This window comes from Lissotriton vulgaris, chromosome 1_1 (assembly GCF_964263255.1).
Source record: "Lissotriton vulgaris chromosome 1_1, aLisVul1.2, whole genome shotgun sequence".
NCBI classification, from domain to species: domain Eukaryota; kingdom Metazoa; phylum Chordata; class Amphibia; order Caudata; family Salamandridae; genus Lissotriton; species Lissotriton vulgaris.
This window is the reverse complement of record NC_141685.1, coordinates 1,101,172,429-1,101,191,129: the sequence shown is the minus strand read 5'-3', so window position 1 is coordinate 1,101,191,129 and position 18,701 is coordinate 1,101,172,429. Positions and strand designations below refer to the sequence as shown.

General features: G+C 40.1%; 1 protein-coding gene across 1 annotated transcript in view; it reads right to left on the bottom strand.

Moving 5' to 3' along the window:
* LOC147748679 (A.superbus venom factor 1-like) overlaps positions 1 to 18,701 on the bottom strand; it is a 1,557,217-nt gene that overhangs the window by 1,110,980 nt on the left and 427,536 nt on the right. The window contains exon 5 of the mRNA XM_086963549.1: positions 1,223 to 1,326. Within this exon, the coding sequence (XP_086819675.1) occupies positions 1,223 to 1,326 (104 nt within the window). The remainder of the gene's footprint in view (positions 1 to 1,222; positions 1,327 to 18,701) is intronic.

Here is an 18,701-nt window from a genome sequence, read left to right as displayed (position 1 = left end):
GAGCAGGACTAAGATGTGGTTAGAGGGAGCACTGACCACGCTTCTGGCAAGTTATTTGATGGCACATTAGAATCAAAGATATCTGCCTGTGGGTGCATGAGTATCTTGCTATCTTTACATTCTGCCTCTTTTTCAGCCTACAGTCGAAGGCTGGAGCTCGCTCTGGCATATTCTCCAGTGTGTTGCTAATCCTGTCACTCTAAATGGAAGGGGTTGCTTTTGTGTCTGCGGTCACAACAAACTAAATAAGTGATGTTAAGAAAATGCTTTGGTTAATATGAAACATTATTATTATTATTATTATTATGGGCACATATTTCATTGTTTTAGCAGAGCTGTGTCATTACGGACAAGCACCAAACATCGGGACCTCAATCTAGGCACAGGATTGCTTTTATCTGAGGATTTGTAGGTGCAGGAGACGATGTAATTGTGGTTGTGTGGTTATTTCATTTGAGCAGAATTTATATACCCTCCCCTCTTTGCTGGTTCCTTGTTCTTGCTTAATGATGCACAGATGAAGGTCCCGACTGTTTCACTCCTTTCAAGAAAAAAAAGATTTAACCACTTGGAGGTCCTTAACCGGAGGGTGCAGCCGGTGTGGCATTTGCCTTTTGCACCTCTGGCACTTTGGAAGCATAGAAGGCTGCAGATGCATACATAGCGCCTTTGTAAAAATAGATCATGCTGGACTGATCCCAAGTGGGCATTACTTCATTTTCATGCTGAGTGGCCCATGCAAATGAGGTAACACATGTTCCCTTTCACCTGTATTACAAACGGGATTGCAGGGGTTTGGTGAGTTGCACTGACTGTGGACACATGCAAAGTTGTGAAGAGACAGCGTACTCATTCTGGAAGTCCCACAAGCGGGTGGGTGGACCAGGAGCCCCACCAGGTAATTCCCACGGGTAGTTTCAGACACTCAATGCACATGCCCGTGGGGGGATACCGGACCCCACCTCAAAGATCTGCCAGGTTCTTTGTTTGAAAGACAGACAGACCGGTGAACCTCTTAATCACCTTTCAGTGCAGCAACGTCCCAGTGCAGATGAGAATTTGTGCCTGCACTCAGAGAGCATAATTCTCCTGCTCTGTACTCGATACCAGGAAGGATAGGCCTTTTGCTGCAACTAGAGAAGCTCATTGGATAGCAGCACACTCAGGACTTGTATCTTTAGTTTTATATACTTACTTTTGCGGCAGGTAGTGGTACACTTACTTGATTATTTCAGGTAATCTGTGGGACTGTGACAATATGCCGCCGCCGCTGTTAGGACCAGTTGGGTCGATCACGTATCGCGTCACAATGATACCTTCCGGAGTCTGCGGAGAAATATGTCTTACACATTAAGAGAGCCTGCTAGAGGGGTGTCAAAATAAAATACATTTGCAACTACTATTTTGGCAGCACAAGAAGACCTAGCTAATCTTTGGGATTCATATAATTGATTCTTTTAGATCTTTCTGCAGTGGTTGCTCCGATGACTGTAATTTCTTTTTAAACAGTTCACCTACTTGTTGGTAAAAGAATGAGGGTCAGGTAGATGAGCTCCCTCCATGACCCTCCTTCTTGAGGTTACCTCAGCAGAGAGGACATGTTCATGATTTATAACATAACACAACATGTGTATTTGTAAACAACACATTCACCCCCGGGGCATCTTGTCACTGTATAGCAGGTGTTTATTGTTGCCCAACTTAATACAAATTCCATCAGTGGATGCATTTGTCCACTGATTCACCAAACCCTTTGTCTTGGATTCAAACACTACTTTTCAAAGAGACATAGTAAAAACTGACAGCCAAATTTTGAGTTTGGTTGAAATATTTCCCATTCACCATGTTGTTAGACTGTCAACCTTAGACTATGGACTGTTTGAAACCTCTCCAAATTTAGCGCTGTCTGAGAGAATGACTGTAGTTTGTCCACCAGAGTGTCAGGATCCTCTATGGGAGGAGCTAGGTTTGTAGAGAAACATTTCAGTAGAAATTCACATAATACCTGAGAATGCTGGTGGGCATTACACCCATCCATGTTGAAGTACATCATCAGTATCTGCACAGCGGTGGTCTCCCTATAAGTATGAGTGTGCATGTATGCTAGAAACTAAACTAGAAAGTACGTTTCGCAAAATGGTTCTTTCTGCAGGGTCTCTCCCAAACCTTTTGCCTTCCTCCTCCACTTTTTAGGATTCTGGGCACTTTACATCTGCTAACCAGTGCTAAAGTGCATGTGCTCCCTCCCCTAAACATGATAATATTGGCTAATACCCAATTGCATACTTAATCTACTTATAAGTCCCTAGTAAAGTGCACTACTAGTGGGCCTGCAGCACTGATTGTTCCACCCACTTAAATAGCCCTCTAGCCATGTCTCAGGTCTGCCATTGCAGAGCCTGCGTGTGCAATTTACACTGTCATTTCAACCTGGCAAAATAAACCTCTTCACAAACATATCGTAGAATGCAATCCAGCCTGGGGAGACGCGCGAGCGCGCGACCAAGATGGCCACCGCCTAAGGAGCTCTATCGCGTTTCAAGCCCGTTTTTCGTCAAAAACGACGAAAATCTGTCAGTGACTTGGATTTATGGAGTTCGCTGCATTTCCTTAACCCTCACCTGTTCCTGGAAGCAATTTCAACCGCTTTTCTGCACGGCAAGTGGGTTTTTCAGCCTCTTGGTTCTTGCTCCCCGTGTGCTTCCTGCTGCAGCCTGAAATCTCTGTCAGGGGGGGCGGAGTATTCTTTAGGATAGGGCCTGGCTTAGGCCTAACCACACCCACGACCCAGTTTAGCTGCTGCACCAATACTTTGGAGCTATTTTGTTAATTTTTTACATTATCTGGCTGATATTTTCCAGATTTACGTAATTTTGGCTGCTATTCTGCTAAAATGGATACTAAACGTCCCAATAAAAGGAAACAACAAGTTTCACCACCTCCTTTAAAATCGAAATTGGTGGAGTCTTCAGAGCTCTCCTTATCTCTCATTTTAGAGGAAATTAAAGCGCTCACAGCGAATACTGACACTATTGCGTCTGAAATGAAACATGTGTGTAAAGAAATGGCTTGTTTATCGATGAAAATTTCTGATAACTCAATCACAATTCAAGATAATAAAACCAAAATAGATGCCTTTGCTCCACTTGTGGCGAAAATTTCTCCTCTGAGCTCGCACCTTCTGAATATGGAAAATAGAAATAGGCAATATAACCTACGCATTTTTAATTTACCAGAAGAAGTTGAGGGAAATAATTGTCGATTATATTTGGAGTCCTTACTTCCTGGCCTTTTAACCCTCAAATTTCCTGAAAAATTTGAAATTGACAAGGCACATCGAATTCCTTTGCATCGTAACCCACAGCATACCAAACCTAGACAAATGATACTTAAGGTATTTCGTCATCATCATTTGGTTATGATTAGAAAGGCAGCAAGAGACATTCCTTCATTGATGGTTAATGGTCACAAAATCTTTATTCATCAAGATTTTGCAAAAGATACTGTTGCAATTCGTAAGGAATTCACTTCTCTTCGCCCTCAACTACGAAGTCTTGGTTATAAATATGATCTCTTTGATCCTTCAACGATGCGCATTTGGAAGGACTCATTCTCCAAATCTTTTCACAGACCTGATGATCTTCGCCATTTTCTTGATCAGCAACTTCATCGTCCAATGGATACTCATGATCCTCATCCTGATTCTTGAATGCTTGTTGTTCATTGTCTACTGACAGGTTGCTGAATTCTTATTTTACCTTGGGGCTCCAATGGTTACGGTCATGCTTGTAGATCGTGTGTGCGTTTCACTGCTCTTATTTATGTGTATTGTCTTGTCTCTGTTTTGTTTTCTTGTTTGTCCTTTTTCCTTCCCTTTGTGTTTCTCCCTATTGTGTCTTTCCCTTTCTTGCTCTCTACATAGAGTTGCTCTTTCTCCATGGCTGTTTTTCATTTCCCCTTCCTCTGATTCTTTTACTATCCTCTTCCTTCTAATTCCTAATGGCTAATTCTCATAATGTTAAAATTGTTTCACTTAATGTTAAGGGTCTACAGCATCCAGTAAAACGCACTAAAATCTTGGACTACCTAGGTGCGTGCAAAGCTGACATTTGTTTTATCCAAGAAACATATGTATGACACTACAACGCATGCTATTACAACGCATGCTGTTACAACGCAGTTTTTACAACGCAGTCCATTACAACGCATAATGCTTTTGGGTGCTGGATAGTGAATAGTTTAATTTACTATTCCAACTCCAGTCCCCGTGGACACTAGGGAAGGTTATTGGATAGTAAATTAACCTATTCCCTATCCTAGAGCGCCCCCTACAGCAATGCGTTGTAATAGTTTGCGTTGTAAAAGTTGTGTTGTACTAGCACTTCGTTGTAAAAGTTTCGTTGTAATGGCTGTTTCCCCCAAGAAACGCATGTTGATGACAAAATTTTACAATATATGAGGAAAAAGTGGGTAGATAATATTGTTTCCTCTCCTGCGCAGGGGAAGAAAAATGATGTAGCAATTTTCTTTGCAAAAAGGTTGCACTGTCAGATTCTTAGTAAGTTCACTGACACTGAAGGTAGATATATTGTGGTTAAGGTTAAAATTCATGACTCAACCTTCTTTTTGCTTAATATCTATGGTCCTACGGCTGATGACCCTTCGTTTTGGTCTACTATAACTACTGAAGTTCTAAAGTTGGGGCAAGTTCCTTTGATTGTTGGGGGGGATTTTTATGTGATTATTGATCCGTTGCTAGATAGGCTTTCCACTACAAAATTCCGACCTCCTAAAGTTTTCCATGCCTTTAAATCTTTCCTTCGCACAACCAAGTTGGCTGATATTTGGAGGCTACACTTTCCTACTGATAAATGGTTTTCCTTTTTCTCTAATCCCCATAATTCTCATTCAAGGATTGATTATTTTTTGCTTTTGCCTTCATTACTTCAATCAGCCACCAACCCTGTTGTAGGTAATATTGATGTTTCGGAACATGCCTTAATTTCCTTTGTTTTAAACATTTCCTCTACTTTTACCAAGCAAAGTAGGTGGCGTATGAACACGAGCATTGTACTTAATGATACGCATAAATCTAAACTATTACAAGCTATTCAAGACTATTTTTTGTTCAACCCTGAGGGTTCAACTCCGATTGTCAATAGATGGGATGCCTTTAAGGCCTACATTAGAGGTACCACTATTTCTATTATGGCCCATGAGAACAAACAATTTAACTCTAATGTTAAACATTTGGAAACACAAATTGCTAAATATGAACGTTTATTTATTTCTTCTAATGACCCTCAACAAAAATTTAAACTACAAAAGCTTTGTTATGAATTTAATGCTATACTTAGTACTAGAGCAGGAATCCAACTCGAAAACTCTAATGCTAGATTTCGCTTTAATACCAATAGATCTGGGAAACTTCTTGCAAACTATTTACGGATCAAGAGGGATAAAACTCAAATAACATCAATACACGGTTCTCATGGACAAGTTGCTATTTCCCATAATGATATTGTCCAAGAATTTATGAATTTTTATTCTAACCTATATAGTAAACCAGTCCCCTGTGATGATTCTTTAATTGATGCCTTTTTAAATAAGTTTAATTTGCCTCACGTTTCCCCCTCAGATAGAATAGATTTAGATTCTCCAATTACTTGTGAAGAGATTTGACTTGCTATTAAATCACTTCCTAAGAATAAATCCCCAGGCCCGGATGGTATCCGGGCCTGGGGATGGTTTGATATAGAGGCCTCAATTGTACGACCCTTTTCACTGCCCTCTTTGATGTCAATGTCTTCTGCATCCAAGGTTGTTCGTCTGTCATCTATAATTAAATCTTCTAGGGTAATAATTAATGATTTGGACTCTAATTTTGATTTACCCTTACTCTCTACAGTCCACTTGTCTTTATGGCATAGTGCTTTACTTAAACTAAACAGAAACATTATTTCTGGTCCTCAAGGATTTCAAAAGGAATTTTTTATCTTAAAGATGTATTTTGTGGAAATGCCTTTATTCCTTTTGAACAACTACAGTTAAAGTTTGATATCCCAGCTTCTGATTTCTCAAAATATCAATCTTTATGTAACTCAATTCTGGACTCTTTTCCCAATGGTATTCCCTCTTCCACCACTAATGACCTATTAATTTACGTTACGGCTGTTACTTCTTCCCCCAAAGCTGTCTCTGTTTTTTATAAAAAATGTACCTCCTCCCAGGGCTCCAATGTTGGTGCAATCTTATCTTTTTGGAATAATGAACTTTCCATTTCCCTATCAGATGACTCATGGTCCTCAATATGGCTCAACAGTATCTCTGGTAGCTTCCGGTGTCTCTTTATCAGACTAATGCTTATATTTTATTTAATGCCCTATGGACCCCATCTCGATTAAGAAGTGCAAAATTGTTACCATCTGATGTTTGTTGGCACTGCAATTCAAGTTCTGGGTCACTTCGTCATATGTTATTTGAATGCCCAGTTATTATGAAATTTTGGTCGGATGTTTGGAATGTCATTTTGAAAATTTTGCCTTTACAGGATGATATTTCTTATGTTATGTTAATATGTAAATCAGTTGCCCTTTCCCATCCTCTTAGTGAGTCAGAGGCAAAGTTATTTAAATTTTTAATTTCAGCTGCTTTAAAGTCCATTACCTTTTGTTGGAAAGATGCTTCTTCTCTTTCAGTTCATGCTTGGTGGTCGTGGATTACCTTTACAAGAAGAGGTGCTCGGCTGTCTCTTAAAGGTGTTACTCACAATTCGCAGTCATTTCAATCTTTTTGGTCTCCGATTGATTCGTAAGTTATACAATAATATGATTAAGTATTCTCTTATGTATTTTGATGATGAATTTTTCCTTATTTACCATCTTTTTTTTATTCAATTTAATTGTGACTCTATATTGTATGATTTTATGATTCTATGATATGTTTACTCCCCCGCCCCCCCCCCCCTTTTTCCATTCCTCTTCATTTTTGGCTTATTGCATTTCATGCTCTACTTTTCATCATTTACGCATGTAAGCTTTATTCTTTTTGTATTGTACTTGTTTATTTCTTTTGTCTACAAAATACTTCAATAAAATCATTTTGAACTTAAAAAGAATGCAATCCAGTCTTCAGACTTCTTTGGCTGCTCAAGGGCTGCTCAAGGGCTAAAATGTAGAGCGGGAAACCTTGGAATACTCTCCGTCCATGCGCATTCATGTCTGGAAATACGCTATAGCCTCGTCAGGCATCAAGCGCCAGGATGCACAGCCAAAAAGATTGACTTTCAATCCTATTCAAACACAATCCATAATTCAGTTAGGAAAATGTGGACCCAATGCATTTCGGGCAGAAACTGCCTTCCTCAGGGGTAATTTGAGAGTCTAGCCTGTCAAGTGGTGCCACCCCAGTCTTAGACCCTTGGAAGTGGGCCTAAGGTCCTTGCCAACGGAACCGATGCCTCTTCTCCTCTGAGCGATGCATCCCTGAACAGAACTGATGCATCTCCTCGGCTGAGCGTTGCTTCCCTGAGCAGAACCATTGCATCGTTGCTGCTGTGTAGATTGGACCCATTGTAAAAGACTTGCATCGCCTCCACCTCCCGCATCTTGGGACTGATGCACCGCTTTCGGAACCACCACTGCACAATGTTTTTCCTGGCTAAAGCTCCTCGCATCCCTATTCGACAGCAGCCTCATTGGCAACGCTGAAACTCAGCATCACAGCTTCTCCGCTCATCGCAACCGGCACATCGCCTCAGCTGCGCCACACATCGACACCGAACGTCACATTGCAAGCCCCGTCTACAGGATCCTTGATGACGATGCAACAGGACTTTGTACCGTAGCCTCACCGCATCTCGGAAATTACGCATTGCGAGTGTGCGCAACGCATCTTCGACGTAGATCCATTCACCGCTCAGCAACAAGGATTTAAAATCATTTGTTCAGTGGGCTTAACTTGGCCCCTGTAGTCGGCACCCACTTCATTGTGGTTGGCCTAAACTTGTGGCGTTGTCCTGGTCCAGTGCGACCAGGTAACGCTCAATTGCTCTTTGTGCTTTTTGGAGTTATTTTTCACTATAAATGTAAAATTTAACATCTCCAGTTCTACTAATTGGATTTTTGTCCTTTTGGTCTTGTTTTATTTATTAAAGTCTACTCTAGTTTTCTCATTTGGTGTGAGATCTTTTTGTGTGATGTTTTCATTGTTTTACTGTTTAAAACATTGCACGAATAGTTTACAGATTGCCTCTAAGTTTAGCCTGACCGCTCTGTGCCAAGCTACCAGAGAGAGTATAGGTTAATTTTGGATTTGCCTGCCTCTTACCCTAACTACGATTGTGGTTGCTGCTTGACCAGAGCTAATACCACCGTCAACCAACAACCCAATTTCTAACAGTAAGGATTAATTTGCTTCCATTTTCCTAAGGGTCTTCACTACATTGTGCCATGGTTGCCTTTCGTGGAGTTACTGTAACTCCACCACAAATGGCAGTAAACTATCTAGGACTGGGTGACTATTCTGCAAACGTGGAGTCAACTCTAATCCTTAAAGGGCCAAATGACAAAGCTGGAGGTGTCTCCACCAGCAGCATGTTTTACCTCCAAGAGATGAGTTATGGTACGTACACCGGTGCACTGCGATTCAATCATCCACTGGCTTACATCTCAACAAATAATCAATAAAATACTGTTCCCACTACCTGCACAAGTGCTGAGGGGAACAAAGAGTGCCTACAAAATGAATTACTGAAAACCGTGACTTGAAGAAACAGTTCACAACCTCTCTTACCTTCTTTCATTTAGCTGCTTCCCTGTGAAATGGAAAAAAGAACAAGCCCACGTGTGGTGCGCGCGTGTGCACCACAGCAAGACATCTGGTTTAAATTATCGCACCCGTGTCTGGGCACGATAATTGAAACTGGCCGTGCAGGTAACCGACACCAATAGGCCATGGGTGGAGCAATGCGTGCTGTCTTTGCTAAAAAGATGCACGTAAAGGCCAATAGCGTGGGCCAAAACAAAAAGCACACGCACAGTCTGACCCTGTGCCTCATGGGAACAGTTCAGCGCCGAACTGCCAAGCCATGTCTTCCCTGGACCAGAAACAAGCATCCTGGGACCGGTTTCAGGTTCATAACCCTCATCAGCCAGGCTATCTTGAATCCAGTGACAAAGTGGGCAAGGGACCCACGTCTGGGCATACCCTGCCAACTTAGGGCAAACAAAGCGATACCAAAGGGGATGATGGACGGAGCGTTTGAGCAAAGCAAACACTCACCTCCAGTCAACTGATCTGGGTTTAATCCATCATCATTCTTCAGCTTACTCCACCACCCCAGTTCAGACATGGCCATATGCAAATCAGTCTGACCCTGTGCCTTATGGGAACAGTCCAGCGGCGAACTGCCAAGCCATGTCTTCCCTGGACCGGAAACAAGCATCCTGGGATCGGTTGCATATGGCTGGGTTCAAACTGGAATGGCATGGTGAGCAATAAATCGATGGATTTAGGTCTAGATCTTTGTACTGGGGTGAATGTATGACATTGTTCTACATTCTGTCCAACAACTGTTGTTTTTGCATTTGTCACCCCGAGTGGGACGGGTATGCCCAGACGTGGGTCCCATGCTCTCCATGCCACCGGAGTCAAACTATGCTGGCTGATGAGGGCTGAAAGCCCAAAACCGGTCCTGGGATGCTTGTTTCCAGTCCAGAGAGGACCTGGCCTGGCAGTTCGGGCTGGACTGTTCCCATTGGGTCAAGACTGATTTGCATATGGTGGGGTCTAAACCAAATGGCATGGTGAGCAAAAAACAATGAATTTTGGACCACATGTCTGTACTGGGGTGAATGTATGACATTGTTCTGCATTCTGTCTATCAATTGTTCTTTTTGCATCCTCCACTATCGATTATATCTTTGGCACCCGTAACTTTTCCCATTTATTTAATAGTGGTGGAGTTGTGCAGACCAGCTGCGGGTATCGCAATACACTCACTATTTTGAGGCATCTGCCCTTATGTAGATCCCAAGTTACTCATGGGATATTCTGAGTGAGCTGTTCTGATAATGGCCTTAGGCTTTCCTGGAAACTTAAAACACCATGGCACACTTGCCATACTTCTTAGTTTGCACCAAAGATTATTTTCTTTATTTATTTAGCAGAAACCAGTTGAAATTTTTGTTATCTCACTATAATTGCTTAAGTCAGGCCATCAAACAGTTTCTTCTAAAACCCACACGGGGTGCCATAGATGTGCCACAGTGGTTTGATGAGTCCTGTTCGGCGGCCAATCGTAACTTAAGACGGGCACTATCCATCACCCTAAGAGTACAAGAAGATGTTATGGCGGCACGTTTGGCCTATAAATCTGCTCTTAGGAACAGGAAGGAGGCCTGCACAAACCAGATTGGGAGAGCTTGGAGGCAGCCGCGGTGCAGGGTAGCAGTAGCACCTTCTGGAACATAGTAAAGAGCATCAGGGCAAGGAATGCTCGTGAAAACCCCCGACTTGCGTGCAATATCTTAGGACTGGATTTTACATTTCTTTACACTATATTCTCTAGGAGAAAGCACAAAGCTAGATAATCCCTTAAAACATTATCCAGCATGCCCCTCCATTTATTATATCCCTGCCTGAGATAGAGTTGGCCATATGTCAGTCCTCTAGTGGTAAAGCACCTGGGCCAGACGGGATTCCGATTGATCAGCTAAAATGCAGAAAATAATTATGGGGGCCACTGATCACAAATACTTTTAACAACTCACTTAACACCGACATACTGAGATCCTGGTTTTAACAACTATTGTGTCCATTTTTAAAAAAAGGGACCACATGGACCCCAAATTGTACAGGCCTATTTCACTGATCGATAGCTTTGTTAAAATCATAGGGAGAGTGATAAAAAACCACCTAGTAGAGTTGGCTGCAGACCATAACATTCTTTCTCCTTTTCAGTATGGGTTCTGTTGTGGTTTAGGAACTACAGAGCAGTGTCTAAACCTTAGTTTAATTATAAAGAAATACACTTTGGTAAAGTGCTGCCCCCTGTATTTAGGGTTCATGGACCTGTCTACGGCTTTCAATTTTGTAAACAGGAACAAGCTTTGGCTAATTTTACTGGATCTTGGTTTTAAGGCCCCATTGGTCGATTTTCTATATTGTTTACATGAAGACCTAAGAGACAAGGTTTGTATTAGTGCCAAAGGTGATATGTCGCTAGAGTTCAGTTTAAAGCGTGGTGTCACCAAGGGGGTATATTAGCCCCCCTACCTTTTATTATATGACCTCCAGTCTTGTCGACACCCCCAGATTAGCTGGTGCCGGGTACCTACATTGCTATGTGAGGATGATGCAGTTCTACTGGCAGGTACCCTCAGTGCTTTATGTAGGCTAGTGGACCATTTTGTCTTTTTTTCTGAGTAACCTTGACTTAACCAGGAACTATGGCAAATCGCAAATCATGGCTTGCGAATCTGGTAAAAGAACACTAAATAGACTTACCGCCAAAGGCCACTAATTGGTTAGCGTCAGAGAATTTAGGGGCATATTATCCAGACAGGCGATATAATTTTCGCCGCTTTAGCGGCAGAAAACTGCTGCTAAAGCGGCGATAATTGGCTTGATAATATGCTCCATGGAATTCTAATTGAAGCCTATGTTAAATGTGAAGGACATTTAACATGAGCTTCAATTGGAATTCCATCAGAGATTCCATATTCTCTGAAGGATTTCCATGTGTTGGCAAATAAATGTAACAAGGTGCCCTCTAACTTGATACCCATGGGTCAGCATGGTCTTATTTCTGGATGTCAATTATTAAAAACACATTCTTTAGTGGAGGCTCTAGATTTTTTTTCTGCTAATCAAATTGCAGCAACAATTTTTTATTTGACCCTCAGAAGATCTTCAACCTCGTGGCCAGGGAGATTCTTGTTACTCTCATAAAGAGATTTAGATTTCCCTCCCAGATTACGAGGCTTATACAGAGAATATATAAAAATGCAGAGGCCTGGTCTCCTACTGTTAATGATGGGCAAAGACTGGTCCACCCTTGGCCCATGCGCATCCCGTGCACATCCCACGTGGCGTGAGAGTGATATGCGCTTTATGCGCTGTTGTCCCGCCTCCACTTCCTAATCAGTCGGGATAGCACTGTGGGGACTGTAGCGCCCCAAACCAGTCTAGAAGTGTTCCTAGCACTAGAAGGCTATAAAATTAACAAAACTAAACCTGAAATTATTTTGTGTAGTAGTGGGACAGATATTTGATTGCCAGAATTGCAGGGCTGTGTTCATAACAAACCTAAATAATATCAAGGGATCAGCTATACAGGAAATTTGAGGATTTGTATGATTTTAACTCTAGGCGTCTGTTGTTTAAAGTAAAAGCATTGTTAACACTTTGGAAACACTTCCCCTTACCTTGCTGGGGGGAGATGCATTGATAAAGATGGCGATTCTCCTCTTGTTTAACTTTTTCTTCTTAGCTATATCTTGTGTGTTAAATGCTGCATTATATTAGGAAACGAAATCTATGTTCTCATCCTTAATTTGGTGAGGATTAAGTGTTAGATTAGCATTTAGGACTTTATATAGAAGCGTGAAAGAAGGTGGCTTAGTCCTCCTTAACTTGAAAAATATTAATATGCTAATTTTGCACAATATGGATTTAGATTTCGAATGACCCCAGTACCAAATCTGATTTTAAAGAATGACCTGATGAATATAATTGACATTTTAAGATTGACTAAATCCTCCAGGAAAGTTTGATATAAAATTCCATAGTGTTTTTTTTAAAGCAAGCGCAATATCATGAAAGCTATTCTATACCTTATAAAAATGTGGCAACATGCTTGCCCAACTTGGAATAGAGTACTGTGGGAAAATATATTTCTTTCACAACAGACATTAATGAATGCACAAATATTGTTTCTGTAGGTCTGATGACTCAATGATGCTTAGATACGCAACATAAATTATATGACACCAACAACAAAAATTAAGAAACTTATGGTATATTAAATGATCATATATCTTAGAGCCCTGGAAAGGATAATAAATCACAATAACCTATATAATAACACAGGGCTGTTAAGGGACATACACAACGAAAAACAAGCACTGGGGACATATACAAAAAGTGAAAGTACAATCAAACCATGGATTTAAAATATACACAAATTACAGTGATACTTGAATTATTCATTTTCGGGTATCCGGTATTAACAGATGCCTGTCCGAGTCAATGTCTTATCACAAGCTTGGCAGGTTTCCGGAAATATACCAAAGAATATCGTCAATGTTTTGACCCTTTAATGTGTGCGAATCCTAATCATCACGTCGGGCCTTCATTAGGACTGAGCCAGAGTAACAGCCTGTAGTACCAACAAGTTGTAGCCTCAATATTTCTTATCTGATTCGCACCTTCAATGAGATGTCGAGTAATCCACTGAAGAGGCTGGGAAAAGAATTCTATCAGGTAGTATATAGCAAGCTCATAGAGTAGCTCTTAGATGAATCGGTAATATCCGGAGATCTGGTTAGGATTCTCTATAAGGGAGAGAATGAATCCGCCCTCCTCTTATGCCAGGCTTTCCATTGACGGCTCCATCGTAGGAGGAGGGCAAATTAATTCTCTCCCTTCAGAGAATCCTAACCGGATCTCCGGAAATTACGATTCCACAAAAAGCTACTATATAAACTCCCTATATTTGCATGGTCCACAGCGCAAGGCACGTGAAGGGGCCTAGTATCTTCATCATCTAGTCAGCCCACAGTGCCCCAAAAGAGAGCTAAGATCTAGTATCCAGTCTTCTTTCCCTCCCTAAGGTGAAGAGAGCTAGATGTGGCGATTCTTCCTTTACTACCTTGCTCCCAAACTGTGAAAGGCTTTACCCCTCACTCCTAAGATGAATGACAACTTACTCAGCTTTAGGAAACAATTCAGGACTTTCGTATATGGACTAAAGCCTGGTAGACCTCCTACCACTAGGAAGCCCTTTAGGCAGCCATGCATTCATACATTTCTTGAATCTTTCAGTTCTTGGGGTGAATCTGCAAATACAGATTGTCCCCAACTCATCTCTGGTGCTAGTAGGAGACAATCCTATATTAGGAGTGACTCCAAGACATTAAACACAAAATAATTTCTCAATGCTTGTGGCGAGAGCTCTACTATTGCAAAAGTGGAAGACGCAATCAATTCCTTATAACGGAGAGTGAATAGGGAGAATGAAGAAAGCAAGAGAGGGAGGTTTTGCATGACACTCGTTGTGGAGGAACTGCACAGTTTAAAAAACGTGGGCTCAATGCATGGCTGGTTAGTCGCATAGAGTGGCAGGGTTTAAATGGAAAGGGGTCATCTACATGGTGGTGTGTGTAAGGATAATAGGAAATACCACAACATTGGCTGCTTCTCAGGGAAGCACAACAATTTAAACATTGCAGTATTATGGGGAGGATTATGTTAGTAAATGAATGCTCAAATAGATCATTAAAGGCATCAAGAGATTATTGTAAGCAGTGGATGGTGCAGTGTGTTAATAGGATGATCTTACTTTTAAACTATGAATTAGATTGCTTTGTAAATAAGTGATTTTATTTATTTATAGGTCTGTATGAAAATAATTGCAACAAATTTTGATTTTACTTTGATTCATTTTGTGTTAAAATATGGACCTCGTATAGATAGTGGCCATCTGAAGCACCAGATATGGAAATGGCGCTAGATATGAGTAACTCTCAAACACTCGATAAGAATATCAATCCAGAGTAGACTGAAGACACAGGGCCAATTTATGAAACCAAATGTGAGTACATCAAAGGTATTTGACAAAGATGTGGAACAAGATGTGGTTTCTGGAAGGCAATGGACAGGGATATGGAACCAGTTGAGAGTGCATCTGAGGCATTTGAGAAGGATATGGAAGTGCATGTAAGTCATAATCAGTGGACAAGCTAGAAGTAAGAACATCAGACTTAAAAAAGGGCATGGAAGAGACACTGGGAAAAAAGAGCCAAATGTGAGTTAGTCTTGCATTCTGTACAAGAGTATGGAGATGCTGATATGTACTTGAGGTACTGTACCAGGACCTGGAGCAGGGATTGAACATTTTATGAGACTAAAGCCGTCATCTTTAAGACACCAGATCAGCACCAAGAGCAGAGAGCCCTTTTCACTCATACCCATTCTTATTGATCCAGCGGGACACCAACCTGCGGACAACTACTACTAGATAATCATCAGGGCCCCCACACACATACAATACACCCAAACTATTATTGATAATCACCGCTGGGAATCAATTTATAGAGCTAGGACTAATTTAATATTCCCTAACATTTATGTCCATTGCCTGAGTAAGCTATATTTATGACTTATGGATCTATTTTAATTGAATTAATGTGGTAATTATAACACAGATTCCTTACTCTATTGTTTATTATGAATTACCAAAGACTCAGGCATCATTTAAAGTGCTAATAAAATTATTCTCAAAAGCAATCAAATTACAGTGTTAACTCCGTACCTACAAGGAAGAATTTATTAAAATATATCTGTTCATACAAGGTTTTCAGCAATAACAGGTACCTCAGGAAAGAGAGGACGGAGAGAAAAGGTACATAGACACAAATTCACATTTATATTTACCTAGGATGGTGCGAAATCAGACCCCTCTCGCCAAGAGTTTATGGGTCCCCTGGAAAGATTCAGGCATCGAAAGATTCAGGACAGATTGGGACAGCTTCTGGACAAATTCAGGACAGGTTCTTGACGGGACAAATGATTTTCCTCTGGATTAGAAACCTGCGCCTTACCCCTCTCTGATACTAAACCCTCCTCGGTTCTTCCACATACTCTTTTCCCTAATTCGTTTACCTCCTCGGTTCTTCCACGTCCAGTTCTTGGTCTAATCTCCTCGGTTCTTCTGCATGCAGCTCTAAGACTACACTGTAATATCCTCACTCACCTAACTTCTAAGCTTTACTCTCTAAGTCGACCATCATTCGGACAACATCTCTGCTCCTCAGCATTCCGTCTGCAGCTCTGCCACTTAATCTAATTAGCTACCCAAATTATACCTTAATAAGAGCATGTATCACCCCAAAATGTTTCAATTGTATGTCATTCTTCTATTCTGATTGGACGGACAGAGGGGATGATCATCACACCATACTATATTTGCAATACTTTTCTTAAGACTATTGTTTTAAGTTCCCGCCCATTAATATGTTTCTCCCAAGCTTTATTTCTCAACCATGTTCATAACAGTAAAATAACATTGTATATAAATGTGCATGATTGTCCATTGAGTCTTCAGGATGTTCCTCTGTTCCCAGGCCATGGAGAGGTCTCGGCCTTGGACGGATCCCAAAATTTGAGGTCACCATGTTCAGAGTTCCTCCCGGTTATGCATATGACTTGGTCACATGTTCCAGACTCCATTACCATTTTAGGTTAAAATACGAACTATTTAGGAAAGTCAAACAAAACAAATATTAATTCCAAAATAAAATGATTTCACCTTATACCACTTATTTCTACTCTATTCCAATGTATTTATTTTAACTATATCTGCATTAGCATTTAGCATATAACTCATGTTCATTTTGGCAAAGCAGATGCTTAGCACGTGAGTTTCTGAGCGGCCATGTTTATCATTACTGCGCAGAAAGCGTTATGTCGTCATGCAGCGTGCGCATGCACAATTCGATTCCCGCATTTTAGCAGCCATTTTAATCACTGTCGGGTTATTTGTTAGTAGAACACATATGCAAGCATTCCTCTGACTTCAATACATATATTTCTGAGATAAAATTAGTATGACAAACAATTATTAATACTTAATATTAACGTTTTATGTGAGGAGATTGTTCCGAGCAAGTTTAATTTCGAATCCTTGCTCCATCAATCCCCTCTCTGATGGCATTTATGCCATCACAAAATTAGTTATACTCAATCAGATACCAGCTTTAGCACATTTCAATTCCCTTCGCTGGTTTTTTTATTTCAACATCCTCTTTGCCTTTCATATTTTTCATTTTCTTGTACAGTTCTTACATTTCTTCCAACTTAATTTCTTCATATTTTCTTTTCTTTCCCTGCTTATTCACTTCATACTTTCCTCTCCTTTTACTACATTTGCAACAAATCATTACTATGAAGACTAACATTGTTATTCCAAGTATTGGTAATATTACTTGTTCTACCACTCATTTCCCTAGATTAGAAATCCATGAACCTATTGATGTTAGATTATTTGTTAATTTCTTCCATACACTATCAACTTCCAGTGGTTTCAAATCTTCTTCCAATTTCGTAATATTCTTAATATATATCCTCCAATTTCAACATTTTTTTAGGGACATATTTACAGCAATGTTGCTCTTTCAACATTTTACAGACTGCGCCCTCTTTTGCCAATATTATATCAAGGGCAAGTCGATTTTGCATAACCATTGATCTGATCGCAACCATTTCAGTATTGATCATCAGTTGATAAATGATCAACTACTGCGGATAATTGACAAATTCTATGTGAATTTAAAACTACACCCACTGAAGGTATCAATGCGCTGAATATGTCACCTACTATTTTTGTGAAACTAGCTCTTCTATTTGCGATTAGTTCACTACTGTTTTCGTTGTTTCCAGTGATTCTTTTAAGATGATATACTTTAGGGAATACTATTCCAAAATAGCAACTCCCATACCAACGTGCAGGAAGATTAAAGTAAGCCTTGTTCCCACATACATAATAAATTCCAGGAAATACTGGATCCGTTCCTCCTTTTAGTCCCATCCTCCAAGAATCAAGAAATATTGTTCACATTCACTGGAGCCAAAAAAATACATTGTTATATTCAGTCTTTAAGCTATAGAGACAGATTTTCCCTTTCTTTTCAATGGCAAGGGCCATAGCAGGATTAATCTTTCCAGGTGTGTAAATACTTTCCATTTCAGCCCATGGTGGTATATGATTTTTCTGCTAATTTGCTTTCTTCTGAAAATCTTGTCTCCTTTCCTCTACTAAATTCAAAAATATGTTTTCTTCTTTTAATGAACATGTTAAATTTTTCTCATGAGCTTCTGCTATATCTATTGTCTTTTGTGTTAAGACAAACACCCATAAATTGGGCAACTTTGTTACTAAGTACTGGATTTATATTTTTTCGAATAGGAACCTCTGGGAAACTCACATCTAAATTTGAATAATATTATTGTAATTTCCCTGTTCTATAAAATAGATTTGTTAATACACTACAAGATATACCATATGTTAAGTGTAAATGGTGATATGTAACACCTTCTACTACTGAAGCGGGTAATTTCATACATTAGTAACAATCACTAATTTCCAATGTGTCTACATATTGAAAGAATAATTTTGTAAAAACAATTAAAGCTGTGTTATTATCAGTCACTGTGTGATGTATTTCCAACTCATCTGATGCTTCTAATTCTACTTTATCTCCTTTTATGTTAGCTGTCTTTTCCTGAGTGTCTGTGATATTCTTCTTTTCTAGTCTCATCACATGCGGAATTGCTACAGTTAAGTATAACCATACTATAATCACTATTAGAATACTACATATGCACAATTTACAGCATTTATTTATACAATTACATTTTGGTCTTTCAGTTACTCCTTTGCCATTTTAAGAAGATGACTCTTCTTATTTTCTTATTTGACC